The sequence below is a fragment of the Aquarana catesbeiana genome, linkage group LG01 (genome assembly GCF_042186555.1).
Source record: "Aquarana catesbeiana isolate 2022-GZ linkage group LG01, ASM4218655v1, whole genome shotgun sequence".
In the NCBI taxonomy this organism is placed as follows: Eukaryota; Metazoa; Chordata; class Amphibia; order Anura; family Ranidae; genus Aquarana; species Aquarana catesbeiana.
The window spans coordinates 874,885,153-874,908,846 of NC_133324.1; the positions used below are offsets into that span (position 1 = coordinate 874,885,153).

At 43.7% G+C, this 23,694-nt stretch overlaps 1 protein-coding gene across 1 annotated transcript in view; it reads right to left on the minus strand.

Moving 5' to 3' along the window:
• Positions 1-17,439: 17,439 nt before the first annotated feature.
• Positions 17,440-23,694, minus strand: part of LOC141117341 (proton channel OTOP1-like) — a 67,010-nt gene continuing 60,755 nt past the window's right edge. The window contains exon 7 of the mRNA XM_073610157.1: positions 17,440-19,424. Within this exon, the coding sequence (XP_073466258.1) occupies positions 19,254-19,424 (171 nt within the window). The 3' untranslated portion in view covers positions 17,440-19,253. The remainder of the gene's footprint in view (positions 19,425-23,694) is intronic.

Here is a 23,694-nt window from a genome sequence, read left to right on the forward strand (position 1 = left end):
TGGGAAGGTACTGTTTGAATGACAAGCGGCCAGAAAATTTAATCAGGGACTCATCAACGCAGACAACTTGATGGGGAGTAAACAAGTCTGCAAAACGTTGAAGTGGTTTACGAGGGGCCGAATTTTGTAGAGCCGATCGTATCCAGGGTCTCCACGAGGAGGACAAAGTTCAATGTCATTGAAGTGCATGGACCGCAAAATCTGCTCGTATCGTGCCCTGGCCATGGAAGCAGAGAACACGGCCCATGGTAAATTGTGTCAGTGGACCAATATGACCGCAACTCACTCTTTTTATTTATGACCATGTTGAGGGAAAGGCCCAGAAAGATCTTAAATTCGGAGACCGTAATTGGTCTCCAATCTCTGGCAAGGGAGGACTGGGGATTAGCGGCGATGTGTTGACCAGTGTATAAATTGCTTTGGTCCACAATAGATCTATAGAGATCTTCTACAAAACAGCGAATAAAAATCCAGTGGCGTAAAATCAACTGTTTCCACCTGAATTCCGGGTTGGCCAGTGAATGGGGGAAGTACGGGTGCTGCAGAAGTGGTGGGCTCCCAATTCGGATTGGCGAATGCAGCAGGAAGAACACTATGGGCACGACGGGCCTGTGATTGTCTTCTTGGTGGCAGCGGGACACTACTAGTGCTTGCCACCTCGCCAGCTTGAACTGCACTTATGGGACTCGCCACGTCACCATGTGATACTGCAGTGCTGGATATACGACCAGGGTGTACTAGGCCGCTGGTGCTTGCCAGTTCACCAGAAGGAATAGCGGCGCTAGTACTTCTCTGCTCCATACGAGGGACCTGCGGTTCTTGCATTTCAAGGACAGAAGAAGAAGATTGGGGTCTGGTTTGCCTGACCTTAGCAGGGACCACAACTCCGTTGTCAGAGCTATCTGTCATGGAGCCGCTGTCCTCTACAGGATCGTATTCTGAGCCTGAATCTGACAGATGAGTGACTTCCTCTTCACTATCTGTCATGCTAAGAAACGTGTAGGCCTCTTCACTAGTGTACCTTCGATTTGCCATTTTGGGCTCTAAATTTAGGGGTACACTAGTGAGACTCACAGGCAAAAAAGCTCCTGACTGTTAGCGACTGATTCAAAACGCTACCAAAAAACTGTTAGCGATCGCAGGGATCAGGCCTGACTCTGCGAACGCTGCAGTTATGTGTGCTTAGTGTTTTGTAAGTGTCAGTGATCGATCGATACTGCACTTGGGTGGGCTGGGCAGGGCTGGGCCGAGGGGCAAAACGCAGGTGCTAGCAGGTATCTGGGCTGATCCCGCTAACACTGCGTTTATGGGAACCCTAAACTGCTGGGGAGTATAGATCTGATCGGATCAGATATCAATCCGTTCAGATACTATAGCACTAAGGGAGGTGTATGCTGCGTGCGTGGGTGTTAGCGGTACTGGCGCTAATCTGACGCTGCCTGGGGCGACGCAGACCTTATCTGATCCTAAAAACGTAACTTATATCACTGCCGGGCAATTAGGGGGTTAAACCTTTATAAGGTAATAAACGGCGGGTGCCCTAAACTTATAATAAACTATAAAAAACAAACTAACTAACCAGCGTCACCCGTAACACTTATACGGTGATCGCTGGTGAAAGGGTGCAATCTAGGGGTTAAAACCTTTAGTAGGTAGTATATGGGGGTCCCTGTCGCTATAAAACACTGACAGCGAACCTATATACTTACCTCTATACTACCTATATACCTATTACCTATATACTTATATTGAACTCCAAAGCTCTTGTTTTTGCTCATCAAGGAGAATGTTTCTGAAGGTCATTGCATTTATAAGGCTTCAGTAAGATAAAAAACTTCACTCCTTCAGTTAAATGATGAAACCTTTAGTTTTAAAGCATACAGTGCCACCAAGTGGTGTATGCGGCACATTTCACTGCATGGTTTTAAATGCATTGAATATTATCATAGTTTCAAAAACCCTTTGTTTATTGTAAACTAACATGTCAAAAAGAAACATGATAAATATCCTCTGCCAGAGTTAAGGACACACCATGTAATATACAGCTGTTGGACCAATGTAACTATGTACAATATATATCATACCTGTGGGATGTAGGGTTGCCACCTTTACTTCAAGCCAAACCTGAACGCTATAGCGACACATGGTCGTTTAATGGGGAACACTGTGGACTCTGTTGTAAAGGGGAACTCTAATGTATTATTATTATTATACAGGATTTATATAGCGCCAACAGTTTGCGCAGCGCTTTACAACATGAGGGCAGACAGTACACTTACAATACAAATCAATACAGGAGGGATCAGAGGGCCCTGCTCGTTAGAGCTTACAATCTAGAAGGGAGGGTCAAGTGGAATCCAAAGGTAATAACTGTGGGGGATGAGCTGATGGAAAAATGAAAATACAGTTGTTAAGTGTGGGTAGGGTAGGCTTCTCTGAAGAGAAGGGTTTTTAGGGATTGTCTAAAAGCTAATAGAGTAGGAGATAAGCGGACAGATTGGGGTAGGGCATTCCAAAGGATTGGAGAGGCTTTGGAAAAGTCCTGGAGGCGAGCATGGGAGGTGGTGACGAGGGAGCTAGAGAGCAGGAGGTCTTGAGAGGAACGAAGAGAACGAGTAGGTTGGTATTTAGAGACTAAGCTAGTGATGTAGCTGGGGGAGAAATTGTGGATGGCTTTGTACGTAGTTGTTAGAATTTTTAATTTAATTCTTTGGCCGAGCGGAAGCCAGTGGAGGGATTGACAGAGAGGAGTGGCAGACACAGAGCGATTGGTAAGGTGGATGAGTCTGGCAGCGGCATTCATGATGGATGTATGTAAGGGGGTTTCTGCTCACTAAAGCCCTCCCTTATGTCAGAGTTCCCAGAGCCCTCCTTACATCAGAGTCCACAAAGCACCCCTTACATCTGAGTCCCCCTTACCTTAATGTACTCACTCGCTCAGAGGGAGAAGGGAGGGGGGAGATTTCAGTCACAGTTGATGGAGAGCTCACTCGCACGAGGATGGAGGCTCAGGCATCGGCACCTTTCATCCAAGATGTGTCTGCTAGCTGTTGTTTTAAACTCCCGTCCATAATACCCTTTTTTGAGGAACAGCAAGCCAGGGATTGAAATGTGGGTGGGCAGACATAGAGGGGTAGGGGCTGGAAGAGGAGCAGATCAACCCCTCTCTCCTCTCCCATCTATGCGGAGGTAAACGGCGATGGTGATTAGGGTGTGACTGTGCGTACATCTATGCACTCAGCGGTTGTGGTACTCAAATACACATGCGTGTGTGTGTGTGTGTGTGTGTGTGTGTGTGTGTGTGTATATACAGTATCTCACAAAAGTGAGTACACCCCTCACATTTTTGTAAATATTTTATTATATCTTTTCATGTGACAACACTGAAGAAATGACACTTTGCCACAATGTAAAGTAGTGAGTGTACAGCTTGTATAACAGTGTAAATTTGCTGTCCCCTCAAAATAACTCAACACACAGCCATTATTGTCTAAACCGCTGGCAACAAAAGTGAGTACACCCCTAAGTGAAAATGTCCAAATTGGGCCAAAAGTGTCAATATTTTGTGTGGTCACCATTATTTTCCAGCACTGCCTTAACCCTTTTGGGCATGGAGTTCACCAGAGCTTCACAGGTTGCAAGTGGAGTCCTCTTCCACTCCTCCATGACAACATCACAGAGCTTGTGGATGTTAGAGACCTTGCGCTCCTCCACCTTCCGTTTGAGGATGCCCCACAGATGCTTAATAGGGTTTAGGTCTGGAGACAAGCTTGGCCAGTCAATCACTTTTACCCTCAGCTTCTTTAGCAAGGTAGTGGTCATCTTAGAGGTGTGTTTGGGGTCGTTATCATGTTGGAATACTGCCCTGCGGCCCAGTCTCCGAAGAGAGGGGATCATGCTCTGCTTCAGCATGTCACAGTACATGTTGCCATTCATGGTTCCCTCAATGAACTGTAGCTCCCTCAGTCCCCCCACCAGTTCCAGTCCCACCACCATGCTTGACGGTAGGGAAGACACACTTGTCTTTGTACTCTTCACCTTGTTACTGCCACACACGCTTCACACCATCTGAACCAGATGGTCATCAGACCACAGGACATGGTTCCAGTAATCCATGTCCTTAGTCTGCTTGTCTCCAGCAAACTGTTTGTGATCTTGCTTGTGTATCATCTTTAGAAGAGGCTTCCTTCTGGGACAACAGACATGCAGACCAATTTAATGCAGTGTGCGGTGTATGGTCTGAGCACTGACAGGCTGACCCCCCACCCCTTCAACCTCTGCAGCAATGCTGGCAGCACTTATATGTCTATTTCCCAAAGACAACCTCTGGATATGACCCTGAGCACAAGCACTCAACTTCTTTGGCCGACCATGGAGAGGCCTGCTCTGAGTGGAACCTGTCCTGTTAAACCACTGTATGGTCTTTTTTTAAATTTATTTTACATTTTTTATTTGTTCAAGAGCAGCTCCTTATGCGTATATATATATATATATATATATATATATATATATATATATATATATATATATATAGACACACACACACGCACACTCTTATAAATAAATGTAAAAGAAAATTGTAAAATGTATTAAAACATGGACAGTGGACGGTGTTAGTAGAGTGGTGCATGGTGTCAGTAGAGAAGTGGGTGTGTCAATAGAGCAGAGGTTGGTGTGAATAGGACTGTGGATGGTGTCAATCAGTAGAGCGATAGAGCAATGGACGGTGTTGGTAGAGCAGAGAACAGTGCCAGTATAGCAGTGGAGGGTGTCAGTAATTTTATTATTGATTTTTTAATTTATTTTACCTAATTCTTTTTTTATTCTTCTTCTTTATGCTTTGGTGAAATATCAGGGGTCTAAACAGATTAAATTAAATATTTACTGGCGCCTTTTCCCCGCTCTCCATCCTGAAACATCCCCCTGGGTGCTCACAGAAGCAGATGGTGAGGGAGGAGAGGGGGAAAGCCAGAAGCAATGTGGAGAGGGGTGGCTCAGCCAGCAGGGGGAATCTGTACCACACAGGGTGATTAGGGTGTGCCCAGGCACACCCCGAGTGCATGCCTATGTGTACTCAGTTACTTGGGAAGCCACAGTCTCAATAATGTGTCCGGGTTTCAGACAGTCTAAAACCTGAACACGATACAAACCCCAGACTGTCTGGGGGAATCTTGGACAGGTAGCAACCCTAGTGGGATCCCTTTAGAAACTGAAAATCACTAAAGTAGACACCCCTACTACAGTGAACTCTACTAGCTTCTTTAAGATTGTTGTAAAAGGTCTGTTTCATATGATCTTTTCATGCCATATACATACCAGAAAATAGAGAACACCTCCCTGAGTTCCTCCAGAGGTTGCTTTGGTTCCTCCAGAGGTTGCTAGTGGTTTTTCGACCTATGGCTGATTGACCTCCCATTTGAGGGTACCTGCATTGCTCTAGGACCAGTGCCACTTGGCAAAGCCAGCAGCGTGACACTAATTATCTATTTAGCTGTCCATATGGGTGGAAATCGTACCACTATAAGGGCTGCATTCTTGCTACTGACCACTAGGGATGAGCCCGATGTTCGGGTGTTCGCCAGTTCGCCGAAAAGTGAAAATTTGGGGTGTTCGCGGCAAATTTGAAAGCCGCGGAACACACTTTAAAAGTCTATGAGAGAAATCAAAAGTGCTAATTTTAAAGGCTTATATGAATGGTATTGTCATAAAAAGTGTTTGGGGACCTGGGTCCTGCCCCAGAGGACATGTATAAATGCAAACAAAAATTTTAAAAACAGACATTTTTTTGGGAGCAGTGATTTTAATAATGCTTAAAGTGAAACAATAAAAGTGAAATATTCCTTTAAATTTCGTACCTGGGGGTGTCTATAGTATGCCTGTAAAGTGGAGCATTTTTCCCGTGTTTAGAATAGTCCCTGCACAAATTGACATTTCTAAAGGAAAAAAAGTAATTTAAAAGTTCTAGCGGCTATAATGAATTGTCGGTCTCGGCAATACAGATAAAAGAAGTCATTAAAAAAAAAGGCATGGGATCCCCCCCAGTCCATTACCCTTCAGGTCTGGTATGGATATTAAGTGGAACCCCGTGCCAAAATAAAAAAAATGGCGTGGGGATCCCCCTCAAAATCCATACCAGACCCTTCAGGTCTGGTATGGATTTTAAGGGGAACCCTGTGCCAAAATTTAAAAAAAAAGGGCGTTGGGGTCCCCCCAAAAATCCATACCAGACCCTTATCCGAGCACGCAACCTGGCAGGCCACAGGAAAAGAGGGGGGGACGAGAGAGCGCCCCCCCTCCTGAACCATACCAGCCCACATGCCCTCAACATGGGGAGGGTGCTTTGGGGTAACCCCCAAAGCACCTTGTCCCCATGTTGATGGGGACAAGGGCCTCATCCCCACAACCCTTGCCCGGTGGTTGTGGGGGTCTGCGGGCAGGGGGCTTATCGGAATCTGGAAGCCCCCTTTAACAAGGGGACCCCCAGATCCTGGCCTCCCCCCTGTGTGAAATGGTAACAGGGTACCCCTACCATTTCACAAAAAAGTGTCAAAATGGTACAAATGACAAGACACGGCTTGGGACAAGTCCTTATTAAAAAATAAAAAAATAAAAATGTCCCACGAAGTCCATTCATCTTCTCTCGCTCCGCCGACGAACCGAAAAAGAAAATAAAAAACAAAGCTGCGACCAACCCGCCTCCATGGGAGGCACCCGCCGTATGACTCCTCTTTGCTTTGAGGGGCCACACGGTGTTTTATAATTTGGTTCGGGGTTCCCCTTAATATTCATACCAGACCCAAAGGGCCTGGTAATGGACTGGGTGGGAGGATCCCATGCTGTTTTTTTCAATGACTTCTTTTATCTGTATTGCCGGGACCGACAATTCATTATAGCCGCAAGTACTTTTAAATGACTTTTTTCCTTTAGAAATGTCATTTTGTGCAGGGACTATTCTAAACACGGAAAACATGCGCCACTTTACAGGCATACTATAGACACCCCCCAGGTACGAAATTTAAAGGAATATTTCACTTTTATTGTTTCACTTTAAGCATTATTAAAAACACTGCTCCCGAAAAAACGTCCGTTTTTAAAACACTTTTTATGACAATAACTTGCATATAAGCCTTTAAAATTAGTACTTTTGATTATTCATGTTCGTGTACCATAGACTTTAACGGTGTTCGCGTGTTAGAACAAATTTTTTGCCTGTTCGCTGGGGGGGGTTTTCGGGTCATTCCTACTGACCACCAGTATATACAGAAATTTCTCTGTTGATCCCCGATAAATAATGCTTCCCAGAGACCTGAAAATTATTTTAGGGCTTGCTGTGGGGTAAAAAGGATAATAAATGTTGAGTGAGAGCATAAATAGATAAACGTAATCACACCCTAAATTGAGGGTCCAATGAAACACTTATCTATCTAGGGCTGCATTTGGAGAGATAATTTTGTCTGATGGGGACAATCTCCTAAAAAAAGTGGCTGACTCCCATGATACAGTATATACATAAAGCAATTCCTTTCCTACTCTACTTTGATATGCTGGCTATCTTCTAATGCGCATTAGCTAGGTTTCACCACATACTTTATTTGTTGAAAGCCGGCCATAGACAGTTCCTACTGAACGGGCCACAATTCGAACCATGTATTAGCAGACTGAATGTACCCAAGTTGATTGATTGATCAACAAGTTGATCATTTTGTACTTATCTGTAGGTGTATACAGTATCATGTTTTCTATTGTATATTTAGTCAGTCATGATACAAAGAAATGCTGTGGTGCTTTAGAGCTAAAGTTTAATCTGCCAGTGTTTTGCCTTCCATGGTTTCCCTGTACCCCCTCCCCATGATAACAAAATTGCTAAATAAAACCTTTACATTGTATTACAAACCTTATTTTAGACACCCAGTGACATCATTACTTGTTCTCTGTGCTCCTCTATGCAATGCAGGTAGATCACAGGTGGTGGGACAGTGTTTTACATAGCATCAAGAAAACATCACAACATTTTGCCTCAGTATTTCTCTTATTAACAAAAATGGCAGGCACACCTGTTTATAATTAGGTTTTAGAGTAAAGTAGACATGGAAAGAAAAATGACACTGTCCAACAACATTTGCCCACAGACTGCCCTAGCCAACATGTGATGCTGAGCTTCCATCACTGAAACGCCTGAAATCAGACTAATTAAAGCAGGACAGGGACAGTCAAGCTGGGGATGAAAGAGCTAGATGATGTTTGAAGATGCTGGACATCCTCCGAGCCGGAATGAATGCAGGCTCAATATAGGACCTGTTTCAGCTTCTAATGCACACTGTGAGAAGACTAAGCATTTCAGTTTAAAAGAGAAGCCTGTATAGCTGAGCAAGACTGGATTTCAGCTTCAAAAGTAAACAATTCAAATATACTGTAGGTTTCTTATCTAAAACCTTTCTGGTATGGGATGAATCGTTTGATAACCAAAGAAACACCCAAAAACATATTTTTTTTATCCAAGAGTGACATCTAGTGGTGTCTAAATATATCTGCATCCTTTCAAAAGTGGTAAAAATATACAGTACATCAAGTTAATATTAGAATAGTATAAGTGGTAGCCTCCAAGAAGTCTTAAAGCATCCCTACAAGAATTCAGCCATATAGCTTTTTTTTTTAAAGGATCTATTAGATGGTTCTAAAGAATGTTGTTTTTGAGCACACAGAAACACAAGACTCTAGCTTCAAAACAACAAAATCAGGCAACGGAAAGAAATTAATTTATTGATTCTAGTGTAGCGTTTAAACCCCGCGGGAGCTGCTTGGTTTGTTGGGTCCTCTGTTCTCTGCCTCGACTCTTGAAACTGCTTGGTCCCTACTGACCTGGTTATAGATTACTCACACCTGTGTAATTTAGGCGTTAGTATTTGACTGCTTTATGATAGTACACAGAAAATAGACCACAAGCAACTGAAGGATTAATAAGGTGGGTACCCATACTGGGGCCAATTTACCTACCAACATACTGTAACTTTGGAGTGTGGGAGGAAACCCACACAGGCACATGAAGAACATGCAAATCCCAGGCAGGTAGTGCTGTGGTTCCCACCCCTCTCACAACCACTGCTGCCACTGATCCCACCACCACCACAGCCACTGATCCCACCCCCCACAACTACCACCATTGCCATTGATCCCACCCCCTCACCACCACTACTGCCACTGATTCCAACCCCCTCACCACCACCACTGCCACTGATTCCAACCCCCTCACCACCACCACTGCCACTGATTCCAACCCCCTCACCACCACAGCTATGGCTGCTGTTAGAAATCATGGGTCCCAGTTCAGCCTACCTGACCTGAAAAGGAGGAGAAGCCGTCAGCGCTGCTGGAGGGGCACAAAGGGCAGCAGGGGAAAGGAGGTTATCAACAGTGGTGTAGGGGGGGCATTTACTAGAACAGATCCCCTGTTGTTCCCTCATGCAGCAACTGAAAACTGGTGGGAGGCAGAGGAGATGAAGCCAGTAGCGCTGCGAGGAAGGGGGGTGCATAGAAGGGGACCCAGGCAGCACGGTAAAGGGGTAATCTGATCATGGACAGAAGGAGGTGATCAGGGCACAGGGGGGCAATTGCAGGAACCAATGCCCTGTATGCCTCTCCCTGCAACACCTGAAAGCCAGCAGGAGGGGGAGGAGGAGAAGCCAGCTTTCAGCTGCTGCAGGGAGAGCTATACAGGGGATCAGTTCCTGTAATTTTCCCCCTGCTGCACCAGTCACCACCCCTTTTCAATGGTCAGATTCCTTCTTCTGCCCGGCCCCTCTGCTGAACTGATGGGACTTGGGCCCCGTACAGGAGGTCTGTACCCAGCTTGCTCCGCTTGGGCCTGCTTCCTAGCGGGGGGGGCAAAATTAGGTTTCCCCTAGGGTGTCAAAAACCCTTGCACAAGCCCTGCGTGGTTGGGATTTGAACCAATGACCCTAGTGCTGCTAGGCAGAAGTGCCAACCACTTATCCACTGTGCTGTTCCGTACTGCAGGTGTCAGGGAAAAGGTAAATATATATATTTTTTTTCTCTTACATAGTTACATAGTAGGTGAGGTTGAAAAAAGACACAAGTCCATCAAGTCCAACCTATGTGTGTGATTATAGGTCAGTATTACATTATACATTCCTGTATGATGCGGTCGTTCAGGTGCTTATCTAATAGTTTTTTGAAACTATTGATGCCCCCCACCCGCTGAAACCACCGCCTGTGGAAGGGAATTCCACATCCTTGCTGCTCTTAGACTGTTTTCACACTGGGGCGTCGACGATAAAGTGCCGCTATTTTTAGCGGCGCTTTACCGTCGTATTTGTGGAGGTTTTCGGCCACTAGCGGGGCACTTTGTCGGTGCTGCAGTGGTGCTTTGCCGGCGGTTCGGCGGCACTGCCCATTCATTTCAATGGCAGGAGCAGTGGAGGAGAGGTGTATACACTGCTCCTTCCCCACTCCTAAGATGCTGCTTGCAGGAGTTTTTATAACGTCCTGCCAGCTCATCGCCTCAGTGTGAAAGCACTGGGGCTTTCACACTGAGACTGCAAGGGAGCTGTTTTTCAGGCGATTTACAGGCGCTATTTTTAACCCAAAAGTGCCTGAAAAATGCCTCCGTGTGAAAGGGGTCTAACAGTAAAGAACCCTCTATGCAGTTTAAGGTTAAACCTCTTTTCCTCTAATTTTAGTGAGTGGCCACGTGTCTTATTAAACTCCCTTCCGCAAAAAAGTTTTATCCCTATTGTGGGGTCACCATTATGGTATTTGGAAATTTAAATCCCATCCCCTCTCAAGACTCTCTTCTCCAGAGAGAATAAGTTCAGTGCTCGCAACCTTTCTTCATAACTAATATCCTCCAGACCCTTTATTAGCTTTGTTTCCCTTCTTTGTACTCGCTCCATTTCCAGTACATCCTTCCTGGGGACTGGTGCCCAGAACTGGACAGCATACTCCAGATGAGGCCGGACCAGAGTCTTGTAGAGTGGGAGAATTATCGCTTTATCCCTGAAGTTAATCCCGTTTTTAATGCATGCCAATATTCTGTTTGTTTTGTTAGCAGCAGCTTGGCATTGCACGCTATTGCTGAGCCTATCATTTACTAGGACCCCCAGGTCCTTTTCCATCCTAGATTCCCCCAGATGTTCACCCCCAGTAATTAGAATGCATTCATATTTTTGCCACCCAAATGCATTATTTTAAATTTTTCTACATTAAACATCATTTTCCATGTAGTTGCCCACCCAATTAATTTGTTCAGATCTTCTTGCAAGGTTTCCACATCCTGTGGAGAAGTTATTGCCCTGCTTAGCTTAGTGTCATCTGCAAATACAGAGATTGAGCTGTTTAACCCCATCCTCCAGGTCATTTATGAACAAATTAAACAGGATTGGTCCCAGCACAGAAGCCTACTGTAGAACCCTGTACAATAAACGTTTATGGGGAACTGTGTCAAATGCTTTTGCAAAATCCAGATACACCACGTCTACGGGCCTTCCTTTATCTAGATGGCAGCTCACCTCCTCATAGAAGGCTAATAGATTGGTTTGGCAAGAACGATTCTTCATGAATCCATGCTGATTACTGCTCATGATACCATTTTCATTACTAAAATCTTGTATATAGTCCCTTATCATCCCCTCCAAAAGCTTGCATACTCTTGATGTTAGGCTAACTGGTCTGTAATTCCCAGGGATGCATTTTTGCCCTTTTTTTAATATTGGTGCTACATTGGCTTTTCTCCAGTCAGCTGGTACCATTCCAGTCAGTAGACTGTCTGTAAAAATTAAGAACAATAGTCTGGCAATTACTTGACCGAGTTCCCTAAGTACCCTCGGGTGCAAGCCATCTGGTCCCGGTGATTTATTAATGTTAAGTTTCCCAAGTCTGTTTCTAATTCTGTCCTCTGTTAGCCATGAGGGTGCTTCCTGTGATGTGTCATGAGAACAAACACTGCAGTTTTGGTTATTGAAGCCCCCGATTCCCTCGTGAAGACTGAGGAGAAGAAAAAAATTCAATACCTTCGCCATCTCCCCATCCTTTGTAACCAGATGTCCTTCCTCATTGTTTATGGGTCCAATATGGTCTGTCTTCCCTTTTTTACTGTTTTTATACTTAAAGAATTTTTGGGGATTTTTTTTGCTCTCCTCCGCTATGTGTCTTCCGTGTTCTATCATAGCCGCCCTAATTGCACCCTTACATATCTTGTTGCATTCTTTGTAAAGTCTAAACCAATTGCCAACCGCCTCACGACGATATACGTGATCTGTCCCCGCGGGCGGGGGGTCCGATCGAACCCCCCCTGGTGCCAGAGGCGGTCGGCTTCTGTCTGGGAGCGATCAGAGGTGAGGGGGAGGCCATCCATTCGTGGCCCCCCCCTCACGATCGCTCCCAGCCAATTAAATCCTTCCTCTGCTGCTGTATAGTAAACAGCAGCAGAGGAAGTGATGTCATCTCTCCTCGGCTCGGTATTTTCCGTTCCGGCGCCGAGGAGAGAAGACATCGATGTGAGTGCACAACACACACACACAGTAGTAAACGCCAGGCATACCCCCCCCATTACCCCCCAATGACCCCTCCCCCCCCCCCCCCCGTCACAGTGACACCAAGCAAGTTTTTTTTTTTTTTTCTGATTACTGCATTGGTGTCAGTTTGTGACAGTTACAGTGTTAGGGCAGTTAGTGTTAGCCCCCTTTAGGTCTAGGGTACCCCCCTAACACCCCCAATAAAGTTTTAACCCCTTGATCACCCCCCGTCGCCAGTGGCACTAAGCGATCATTTTTCTGATCGCTGTATTAGTGTCACTGGTGACGCTAGTTAGGGAGGTAAATATATAGGTTCGCTGTCAGCGTTTTATAGCGTCAGGGACCCCTATATACTACCTAATAAAGGTTTTAACCCCTGGATTGCCCCCTAGTTAACCCTTTCACCACTGATCACCGTATAACTGTTACGGGTGATGCTGGTTAGTTAGTTTATTTTTTATAGTGTCAGGGCACACGCCGTTTATTACCTAATAAAGGTTTAGCCCCCTGATTGCCCGGCGGTGATATAAGTTAGGTTTTAGGGTCAGATAGGGTCTGCGTCACCCCAGACAGTGTCAGGTTAACGCCAGTACCGCTAACACCCACGCACGCAGCATTCACCTCCCTTAGTGGTATAGTATCTGAACGGATCAATATCTGATCTGATCAGATCTATACTAGCGTCCCCAGCAGTTTAGGGTTCCCAAAAACGTAGTGTTAGCGGGATCAGCCCAGATACCTGCTAGCACCTGCGTTTTGCCCCTCCGCCCGGCCCAGCCCAGCCCACCCAAGTGCAGTATCGATCGATCACTGTCACTTACAAAACACTAAACGCATAACTGCAGCGTTCACAGAGTCAGGCCTGATCCCTGCGATCGCTAACAGTTTTTTTGGTAGCGTTTTGGTGAACTGGCAAGCACCAGCGGCATAGTACACCCCGGTCATAGTCAAACCAGCACTGCAGTAACATTTGGTGACGTGGCAAGTCCCATAAGTGCAGTTCAAGCTGGTGAGATGGCAAGCACAAGTAGTGTCCCGCTGCCACCAAGAAGAAGACAAACACAGGCCTGTCGTGCCCATAATGCCCTTCCTGCTGCATTCACCAATTCTAATTGGGAACCCACCACTTTTGCAGCACCCGTACTTCCCCCATTCACATCCCCAACCAAATGCAGTCGGCTGCATGAGAGGCATTTTCTTTATGTCCTCCCGAGTACCCCTACCCAACTAACCCCCCCAAAAACGATGTCGTGTCTGCAGCAAGCGCGGATCTAGGCATGACACCCGCTATTATTGTCCCTCCTGTCCTGATAAATCCTGGTCTTTGCATTGGTGATTGTTTTGAACGCTACCATACACTAGTTGAGTATTAGCGTACAGCATTGCACAGACTAGGCACACTTTCACAGGGTCTCCCAAGATGCCATCGCATTTTTAAAGACCCGAACCTGGAACCGGTTACAGTTACAAAAAAAAAAAAAACACAAAAAAATATATAAAATAAAAAAAGAAAAGTTGTCGTTTTATTGTTCTCTCTCTCTCTATCCTCTCTCTATTGTTCTGCTCTTTTTTACTGTATTCTATTCTGCAATGTTTTATTGTTATTATGTTTTATCATGTTTGTTTTTCAAGTATGCAATTTTTTATACTTTACTGTTTACTGTGTTTTATTGTTAACCATTTTTTTTTTTCTTCAGGTACGCCATTCAGCTGCACCGCGGATTTATTTATCTTGACAGCAACAGCAATTGCTCCCACGATATATTGGTGATTGTTTTGAACGCTACCATACACTAGTTGAGTATTAGCGTACAGCATTGCACAGACTAGGCACACTTTCACAGTGACTCCAACGGAGGTGATATATGCTGAAGCATGGGGGCAGCAGGGGCGGAGGAGCGATTTGCTCCTAACTTTTGCGGGAGGATGCCCCCATGCTTCGGCATATATAAATGGTGCATGTATGCCCATCATTAGAAGTGGGTGGATGAAGGGAGGTATTCTAATGGTGGGCATACCCACCGATCAATCTCTTTTTTTCGTTCAGCCCACAGGCTGCATGAAAAAAAAAGATTACAATATATGCCCAACAAGGACCAGCAACGTACTGGTATGTTGCTGGACTTTGAGTGGTTATACCAGAATGATGCCTGCAGGTTTAGGTATCATCTTGGTATCATTCTTTTCAGCCAGCGGTCGGCTTTCATGTAAAAGCAATCCTAGCAGCTAATTAGCCTCTAGACTGCTTTTACAAGCAGTGGGAGGGAATGCCCCCCCACCATCTTCCATGTTTTTCTCTGGCTCTCCTGTCCCAACAGGGAACCTGAGAATGCAGACGGTGATGCAGCCAGCTGACCATAGAGCTGATCAGAGACCAGAGTGGCTCCAAACATCTCTATGGCCTAAGAAACCGGAAGCTACGAGCATTTCATGACTTAGATTTCGCCGGATGTAAACAGCGCCATTGGGAAATTGGGAAGGCATTTTATCACACCGATCTTGGTGTGGTCAGATGCTTTGAAGGCAGAGGAGAGATCTAGGGTCTAATAGACCCCAATTTTTTCAAAAAAGAGTACCTGTCACTACCTATTGCTATCATAGGGGATATTTACATTCCCTGAGATAACAATAAAAATGATTTTAAAAAAAAATGAAAGGAACAGTTTAAAAATAAGATAAAAAAGCAAAAAAATAATTAAAAAAAAAAAAAAAAAGCACCCCTGTCCCCCCCTGCTCTCGCGCAAAGGTGAACGCAAGCGTCGGTCTAGCGTCAAATATAAACAGCAATTGCACCATGCATGTGAGGTATCACCGCAAAGGTCAGATCGAGGGCAGTCATTTTACCAGTAGACCTCCTCTGTAAATCTAAAGTGGTAACCTGTAAAGGCTTTTAAAAATGTATTTAGTTTGTCGCCACTGCACGTTTGTGCGCAATTTTAAAGCATGTCATGTTTGGTATCCATGTACTCGGCCTAAGATCATATTTTTTATTTCATCAAACATTTGGGCAATATAGTGTGTTTTAGTGCATTCAAATTTAAAAAAGTGTGTTTTTTCCCCAAATGCTGCGCAAATACTGTGTGGAAAAAAAAAAATGAAACGCCCACCATTTTAATCTGTAGGGCATTTATTTAAAAAATATATATAATGTTTGGGGTTCAAAGTCATTTTCTTGAAAAAAAAATAATTTTTTCATGTAAACAAAAAGTGTAAGAAAGGGCTTTGTCTTCAAGTGGTTAGAAGAGTGGGTGATGTGTGACATACAGTAAGCTACTAAATGTTGTGCATAAAATGCCAGGACAGTTCAAAACCCCCCCAAATGACCCCATTTTGGAAAGTAGACACCCCAAGCTATTTGCTGAGAGGGATGTCGAGTCCATGGAATATTTTATATTGTGACACAAGTTGCGGGAAAAAGACAATTTTTTTTTTTTTTTGCACAAAGTTGTCACTAAATGATATATTGCTCAAACATGCCATGGGAATATGTGAAATTACACCCCAAAATACATTCTGTTACTTCTCCTGAGTATGGGGATACCACATGTGTGAGACTTTTTGGGAGCCTAGCCGCGTACGGGACCCCGAAAACCAAGCATCGCCTTCGGGCTTTCTAAGGGCGTAAATTTTTGATTTCACTCTTCACTGCCTATCACAGTTTCGGAGGCCATGGAATGCCCAGGTGGCACAAAACCACCCAAATGACCCTATTTTGGAAAGTAGACACCCCAAGCTATTTGCTGAGAGGTATAGTGAGTATTTTGCAGACCTCACTTTTTGTCACAAAGTTTTGAAAATTGAAAAAAGAGAAAAAAATGTTTTTTCTGGTCTTTCTTCATTTTCAAAAACAAATGAGAGCTGCAAAATATCCACCATGCCTCTCAGAAAATAGCTTGGGGTGTCTACTTTCTAAAATGGGGTCATTTGGGGGGGGGGTTTATGCCACCTGGGCATTCCATGGCCTCCGAAACTGTGATAGGCAGTGAAGAGTGAAATCAAAAATTTACGCCCTTAGAAATCTTGAAGGCGGTGATTGGTTTTCGGGGCCCCGTATGCGGCTAGGCTCCCAAAAAGTCCCACACATGTGGTATCCCCGTACTCAGGAGAAGCAGCTAAATGTATTTTGGGGTGCAATTCCACATAGCCCATGGCCTATGTGAGCAATATATCATTTAGTGACAACTTTGTGCAAAAAAAAAAAAATTGTCACTTTCCCGCAACTTGTGTCAAAATATAAAATATTCCATGGACTCAACATGCCTCTCAGCAAATAGCTTGGGGTGTCTACTTTCCAAAATGGGGTCATTTGGGGGGGGGGGGGGGGGTTGTGCCATCTGGGCATTTTATGGCCTTCAATCCTGAAGGCAGTGATTGGTTTTCGGGGCCCTGTATGCGGCCAGGCTCCCAAAAAGTCCCACACATGTGGTATCCCCATACTCAGGAGAAGCAACTGAATGTATTTTGGGGTGCAATTCCACATATGCTCATGGCCTGTGTGAGTAATATATCATTTAGTGACAGCTTTTTGTAATTTTTTTTTTTGTCATTATTCAATCACTTGGGACAAAAAAATTGATATTCAATGGGCTCAACATGCCTCTCAGCAATTTCCTTGGGGTGTCTACTTTCCAAAATGGGGTCATTTGGGGGGGGGGTTGTACTGCCCTGCCATTTTAGCACCTCAAGAAATGACAGGCAGTCATAAACTAAAAGCTGTGTAAATTCCAGAAAATGTACCCTAGTTTGTAGACGCTATAACTTTTGCGTAAACCAATAAATATACGCTTATTGACATTTTTTTTTACCAAAGACATATGGCCGAATACATTTTGGCCTAAATGTATGACTAAAATTGAGTTTATTGGATTTTTTTTATAACAAAATTAGAAAATATCATTTTTTTTCAAAATTTTCAGTCTTTTTCCGTTTATAGCGCAAAAAATAAAAACGGCAGAGGTGATCAAATACCATCAAAAGAAAGCTCTATTTGTGGGAAGAAAAGGACGCAAATTTTGTTTGGGTACAGCATTGCATGACCGCGCAATTAGCAGTTAAAGCGACACAATGCCAAATTGTAAAAAGTGCTCTGGTCAGGAAGGGGGTAAATCCTTCCGGGGCTGAAGTGGTTAATGCTGATCCCTCAGCCTTGTATTTTTTGAAGGCCTTCTCCTTTGCTTTTATATGCATTTTTACATTAGAGTTAAGTCATCCAGGACTTTTGTTAGCTCTTTTAAATTTATTTCCCAATGGGATGCACTGGCTAATGCCCTTATTTAATATGCTCTTAAAGCAAACCCATCTCTCCTCTGTGTTCTTTATTTCTAAGATTTTATCCCAATTTATATCTTCTAGCAAGGTTTGTATTTTAGGGAAGTTGGCTCTGTTGAAATTCGGTGTCTTTGTATTCCGCTTGTGTTTCCCATTTGTGTGATTTATACTGATGCCAAATGACCTGTGATCGCTGTTTCCTAAATTGCCCCGTATTTCCAAATCCATGATCAGGTCTGTATTTTTGGTAATCAGTAGATCTAGTAACGCCTTGTTTCTAGTTGGTGCGTCTACCATCTGACCCATGAAATGGTCCTGCAAGACATTTAGGAACTGGCAGGCCTTAGACGAATGCATGGTTCCCTGCACCCAGTCTATGTCTGGATAATTAAAATGCCCCATTGTGATAACACTTCCATTGTGATAGGAGGTCCGCCTCCTCCTCCCTCAGGTTAGAGGGCCTATAGCTTACTCCCAGTATTATTTTCCCCTTAGCTTCATCCCTTTGGAGCACTACCCATAAGGATTCCACCTCCTCCCTAGCTCCCTTATTGATGTCATCTCTCACATTCACTTGTACATTATTCTTGATATATAGGCATACCCTCCCCCTTTTTTACCTTCTGTATCCCGGCAATAAAGGGAATACCCTTGAATGGTTGCCAGCCAATCATGAGAGCTGTTGAACCAGGTCTCTGAAATTCCCACAAAATCTATATCCTCCTCCTTCAACAGTATCTCTAGTTCACCCATCTTGTCCGCCAGGCTCCTGGCATTGGTGAACATGCCACGTAGTTTAGACAGGTCGCATGCTGTCCTTTTATTGGGTGTTCTGAGATTGCAAATAGGACTTGTTACTATACATACCTCGGGTTTATGGTTTATGTGCTTTAGTCAACCTACCACTAATGCCCCCAATACTACCTCTTACCATGGTTATACAAGGAGAGGGCAAATGTACACTGCTGACTTTGCTTTTTAGGAGTAAGGTTTGCTCTAAAGTACTGAATTTGTAATATGTGAGATACACGGCACATCAGGTTGACAGAATATCACTAGATATTAATAAATTTGTAAGCTGCAAGCTCTGAAACATTGGGTTCTGTTACAAAATGGCAACTTTCCCTAGAACTGTGTGGCAAATACACTTTAATATCTGTACACTCCATTTTGAATGCCCTTGTTGTTTCTCCATAAAAGCAAGTAGACAGTAACAATAAGTAAATCTTAGAAGCACCACTATCTTCTACACATTATACAGTATATAACACAATGCTGGTTTAAAAATATTGTGCAAAACAATTGATTTTCATGTGGCTTTATGTTTCCAGGAAAAAATCAAAGTCATTTTCAGTCCCATTCAAAAGTCCCAAAAAGTGCACCACCCACAAGGAGTGGGCAACTGTCTGGCAACAATGTGACGTGTTAGATTGTCTTTTCCATGTGTTGCATATCCTATGCTTTACAATAGACTTCAAATAACGAAGAGGCTGAATGCATCCGGTAAAAAATTGAGAAGGGCATGGCGAGGTTAACTACTGTTATCCAAGGTTCAAAACCAAACACGACTTCCTCCAAGCCATTGTCATACTGAGGACGGCAACCAAAGGCAGGTGGGATCCAGAGCTATAACAAGAACACATAGGTGATTTAAATAATGTTAATTTACAGATTTCTAAAGTGAATTCATGAGCCTATGCAAACAGATATAATCAGTACTAACACAATTAAAATGTAGACTCTTGTATAATTAAATGGATCAGTATACCAGAAGGAATCTTTTTCCTGTATTTAAATACCTGTGGAATAAACCTTTGATTGAAGTTGGTCTACTCCATCTCCCTAACTGCACACCAATTCCTCTTTCCTCTTCAGTTGTCGCTCTATTTGGTCTGACATACAGATGTCCATGAAAATGTACTATTCAACTATTAAAAGTGTTATTCTGCACTAAGCCTTCATCCTATTTCTTAATTATCTTGTTTGCAATTTTGAAAAGCCAGAATTAAGGAAATGTAATGGTGGAAAAAACTATTCTACAAATTTTTGACATATACATTCTTAATGTTCTCCTTAGCATGGCAGGGATGTGTCCATTGCCTAGATACATTGGGGGTGTGTCCATTTCTTAAATATATTGTGCTAGAAAGTATCCCTCTTTCTCATCTCTGAAATGTGGCAGGTATAGAAATGTTCTGTCCATACGTGGGCCACTGGAAAAGTCGTAGAAAACAAAAGGCAGCCACAGTTCAAACTATGCAGCTATGGGAAATGGAACCTTATAGCGTTGACAAGCCATATTGCTGTATATACTGTTACCTGTGCTTTGCCAAATGAGGCCCCAGCTGCTACTTATGCTTACTTCCCTTTGCTTCCTTCCAAACATTTTAATAAAGTACATCATAGCTGTACTTTACATCATGGAATTTAAAGGGTTTAAAAGGCTAGTTCATCTTTATAACATTTACAGCGCAGTTAAGGGAGCCTGATTCCAAAACTACAATGCAACATAGAGAAAATGAGCTTTGGTTAAGATGGATGGTGTGTTGAGTGCAACCCCATCATCACAGGAACACTACAGGTGCAGATTTGTGGAAGAAGGAGCACTCTCGTTCCTGTGATGATAAATGCACCATCCAACCCAGCTAATATGCAATGTAGCGTGGATCACTCATAATGCTGGGCTTTTTTTTTTTCGCCCAGGCTTTGCAGAAGACATGCTTGCCAAAGTTCGTGTAATTTAAACAAACGACCTTAGTACAACCAGCCTGGCGAGTTTTTATTGTATAATCATTGTCCCTGGCTATAGCCAGCAGCAATGATCATATTCTGATGGCAGGGAAGCCTCCTTCTGTCATAAAACAATAGCACAATGGGAGGGATTCCCCCATTAAGGCTTCATGTACACTAGCCTAAACTGGCAGCTCCTAAACTAGAGTTTAGGAGCTTTTGGCCTTTTTTTTTGCCAAAGCTCCTAAACTCAACTCCATAAAATCAAAAATTTATATTTTTTGGTTAGTTGTTATATATTGCATTTTGTTTACATTTTACTTTTTAAAACTTTACTAAATACATTGCTTAAAACAATTAAAGGAATACTTTTTAATCAGAGTATAGCATCAAGTCAATTAAACACCTGGGATATTGATCTGGTAAGTTTAGTTGCAGAGGGGGTTGTTAATCAGTTTCAGCTGCTTTGGTGTTAATGAAATTAACAACAGGTGCACTAGATGGGCAACAATGAGACAACCTCCAAAACAGGAATTGTTTTACAGGTGGAGGCCACTGATTTTTTTTTCCCCTACTAATCTATTTTTCACTGTTTTTTTATTTGGCTAGGGTCAGTGTCACTACTGGTAGCATGAGGCGATACCTGGACCCTATAGAGGCTGCACAGGCAGTCCAACTCCTCCAGGATGTCACATCAATACGTGCCATTGCCAGAAGGTTTGCTGTGTCTCCCAGCACAGTCTCAAGAGCACTGAGGAGATTCCAGGAGACAGGTAGTTACTCTAAAAGAGCTGGACAGGGCCGTAGAGGGTCCTTAACCCATCAGCAGGACCGGTATCTGCTCCTTTGTGCAAGGAGGAACAGGATGAGCACTCCCAGAGCCCTAAACAATGACCTCCAGCAGGCCACTGGTGTGAATGTCTCTGACCAAACAATCAGAAACAGACTTCATGAGGGTGGCCTTAGGGCCGGAGGTCCTCTAGTGGGCCCTGTGCTCACTGCTCGGCACTATGGAGTTTGATTGGCATTTGCCATAGAAGACTAGAATTGGCAGGTCCGCCACTGGCACCCTGTGTTTTTTACAGATGAGAGCAGGTTCACCCTGAGCACATGTGACGGACATGAAAGGGTCTGGCGAAGCCATGGAGAATGTTATGCTGCCTGTAACATCGTTCAGCATAACCGGTTTGGTGGTGGGTCAGTGATGGTCTGGGGAGGCATATCTATGGAGGGACACACAGACCTTTACAGGCTAGACAATGACACCCTGACTGTGCCATTAGGTATCGGGATGAAACCATTGGACCCATTGTCAGACCCTACACTAGTGCAGTGGGTTCTGGGTTTCTCCTGGTGCACGACAATGCCCGGCCTCATGTGGCGAGAGTATGCAGCCAGTTCCTGCAGGATAAAGTATTTGATACCATTGAATGGCCCCATGCTTGCCTGACCTAAATCCAATAGAACACCTCTGGGACATTATGTATCGGTCCGACGCCACCAGGTTGCACCTCAGTCTGTTCAGAAGCTCAGTGATGCCCTGGTCCAGATCAGGGAGGAAATACCACAGAACACCATCTTTTGTCTCATTAGGAGCATGCCCTCGACGTTGTCATGCATACAGCACGTGGGGGGCCATACAAACTACCGAATACCAGTTTGGACTAGCCTGCTGCATCATTTTTTTACTTTTATTTTCGAGGTGTCTTTGAATTCAGCCCTCTGTAGGTTGATAATTTTCATTCCCATCAAATGGTGTGGCATGCTTTCATTCCTAACACATTACCCAGTCCATATCAGTATAGATATCCAGCATATTTTTCCCCATTGAGATCTGATGTGTTTTCAAAGTGTTCCTTTAATTTTTTTTGAGCAGTGTGAAATAGTTGCAGCTTTTAGTGTGAGCCAATTACTTACAGTTTTACATATCTTTGATTTTTACTATTTTCCAACCAAGTTACCGTGATGCTTTTTTTCTTTACGATAACAGTTAAAGCAGTACACAAAGGTTTATCAAAATGTTTGCAAGTTTACTAAAGGATAATAGTAACACCAATTTGAGCATCTGAGGTACGAAATGCACAGACCATGGCAGCAAAGGGGTTTATACAGTGCCTTGAAAAAGTATTCATACCCCTTGAAATTTTCCACATTTTGTCATGATAACCAACCAAAAACGTAAATATATTTTATTGGGATTTTATGTGATAGACCAACACACACATAATTGTGAAGTGGAAGGAAAATGATAAATGTTTTTCAAATTTTTTTACAAATAAATATATGAAAAGTGTGTCATGCATTTCTGTTCAGCCCCTTTTATATTCTTATGCCACGTACACACGATCGGAAATTTGGCCAGCAAAAGACCGATAAGAGCTTTTGGTCGGAAAATGTGACCGTGTGTATGCTCCATCGGACTTTTGCTGGCCGAATTCCAGCCAGCAAAAGATTGGGGGCATGTTCTCAATTTTTCGGTTGGAAAAAGCAATCGTCTGTAGCAATTCCAACGCACAAAATTCCTACGCATGCTTGGAAACAATTCGACACATGCTTGGAAGCATTGAACTTCATTTCCTCAGCTTGTCGTAGTGTTGTAGGTCACCGCGCTCTTGACGGTCAAAAGTTCAGCGAAATTTTGTGTGACCGTGTGTATGCAAGGCAAGCTTGAGGGGAATCCCGTCGGAAAAGCCATCAGATCTTTTTCCGACCAAAATCCTGATCGTGTGTATGCGGCATTATACCTCTAACTAAAATCTAGTGGAACCAATTGCCTTCAGAAGTCACCTAATTAATAGAGTCCACCTGTGTGTAATTTAATCTCAGTATAAATACAGCTGTCCTGTGAAGCCCTCAGAGGTTTGTTAGAGAACCTTAGTGAACAAACAGCATCATGAAGGTCAAGGAACACACCAGACAGGTCAGGGATAAAGTTGTGGAGAAGTTTAAAGCAGGGTTAGGTTATACATAAATATCCCAAGCTTTGAACATCTTATGGAGCACTGTTCAATCCATCATCGGAAAATGAGAAGAGTATGGCACAACTGCAAACCTACCAAGACATGGCTGTCCACCTAAACCAACAGGCCAGGCAAGGAGAGCATTATTCAGAGAAGCAGCCAAGAGGCCCATGGTAACTCTGGAGGAGCTGCAGAGATCCACAACT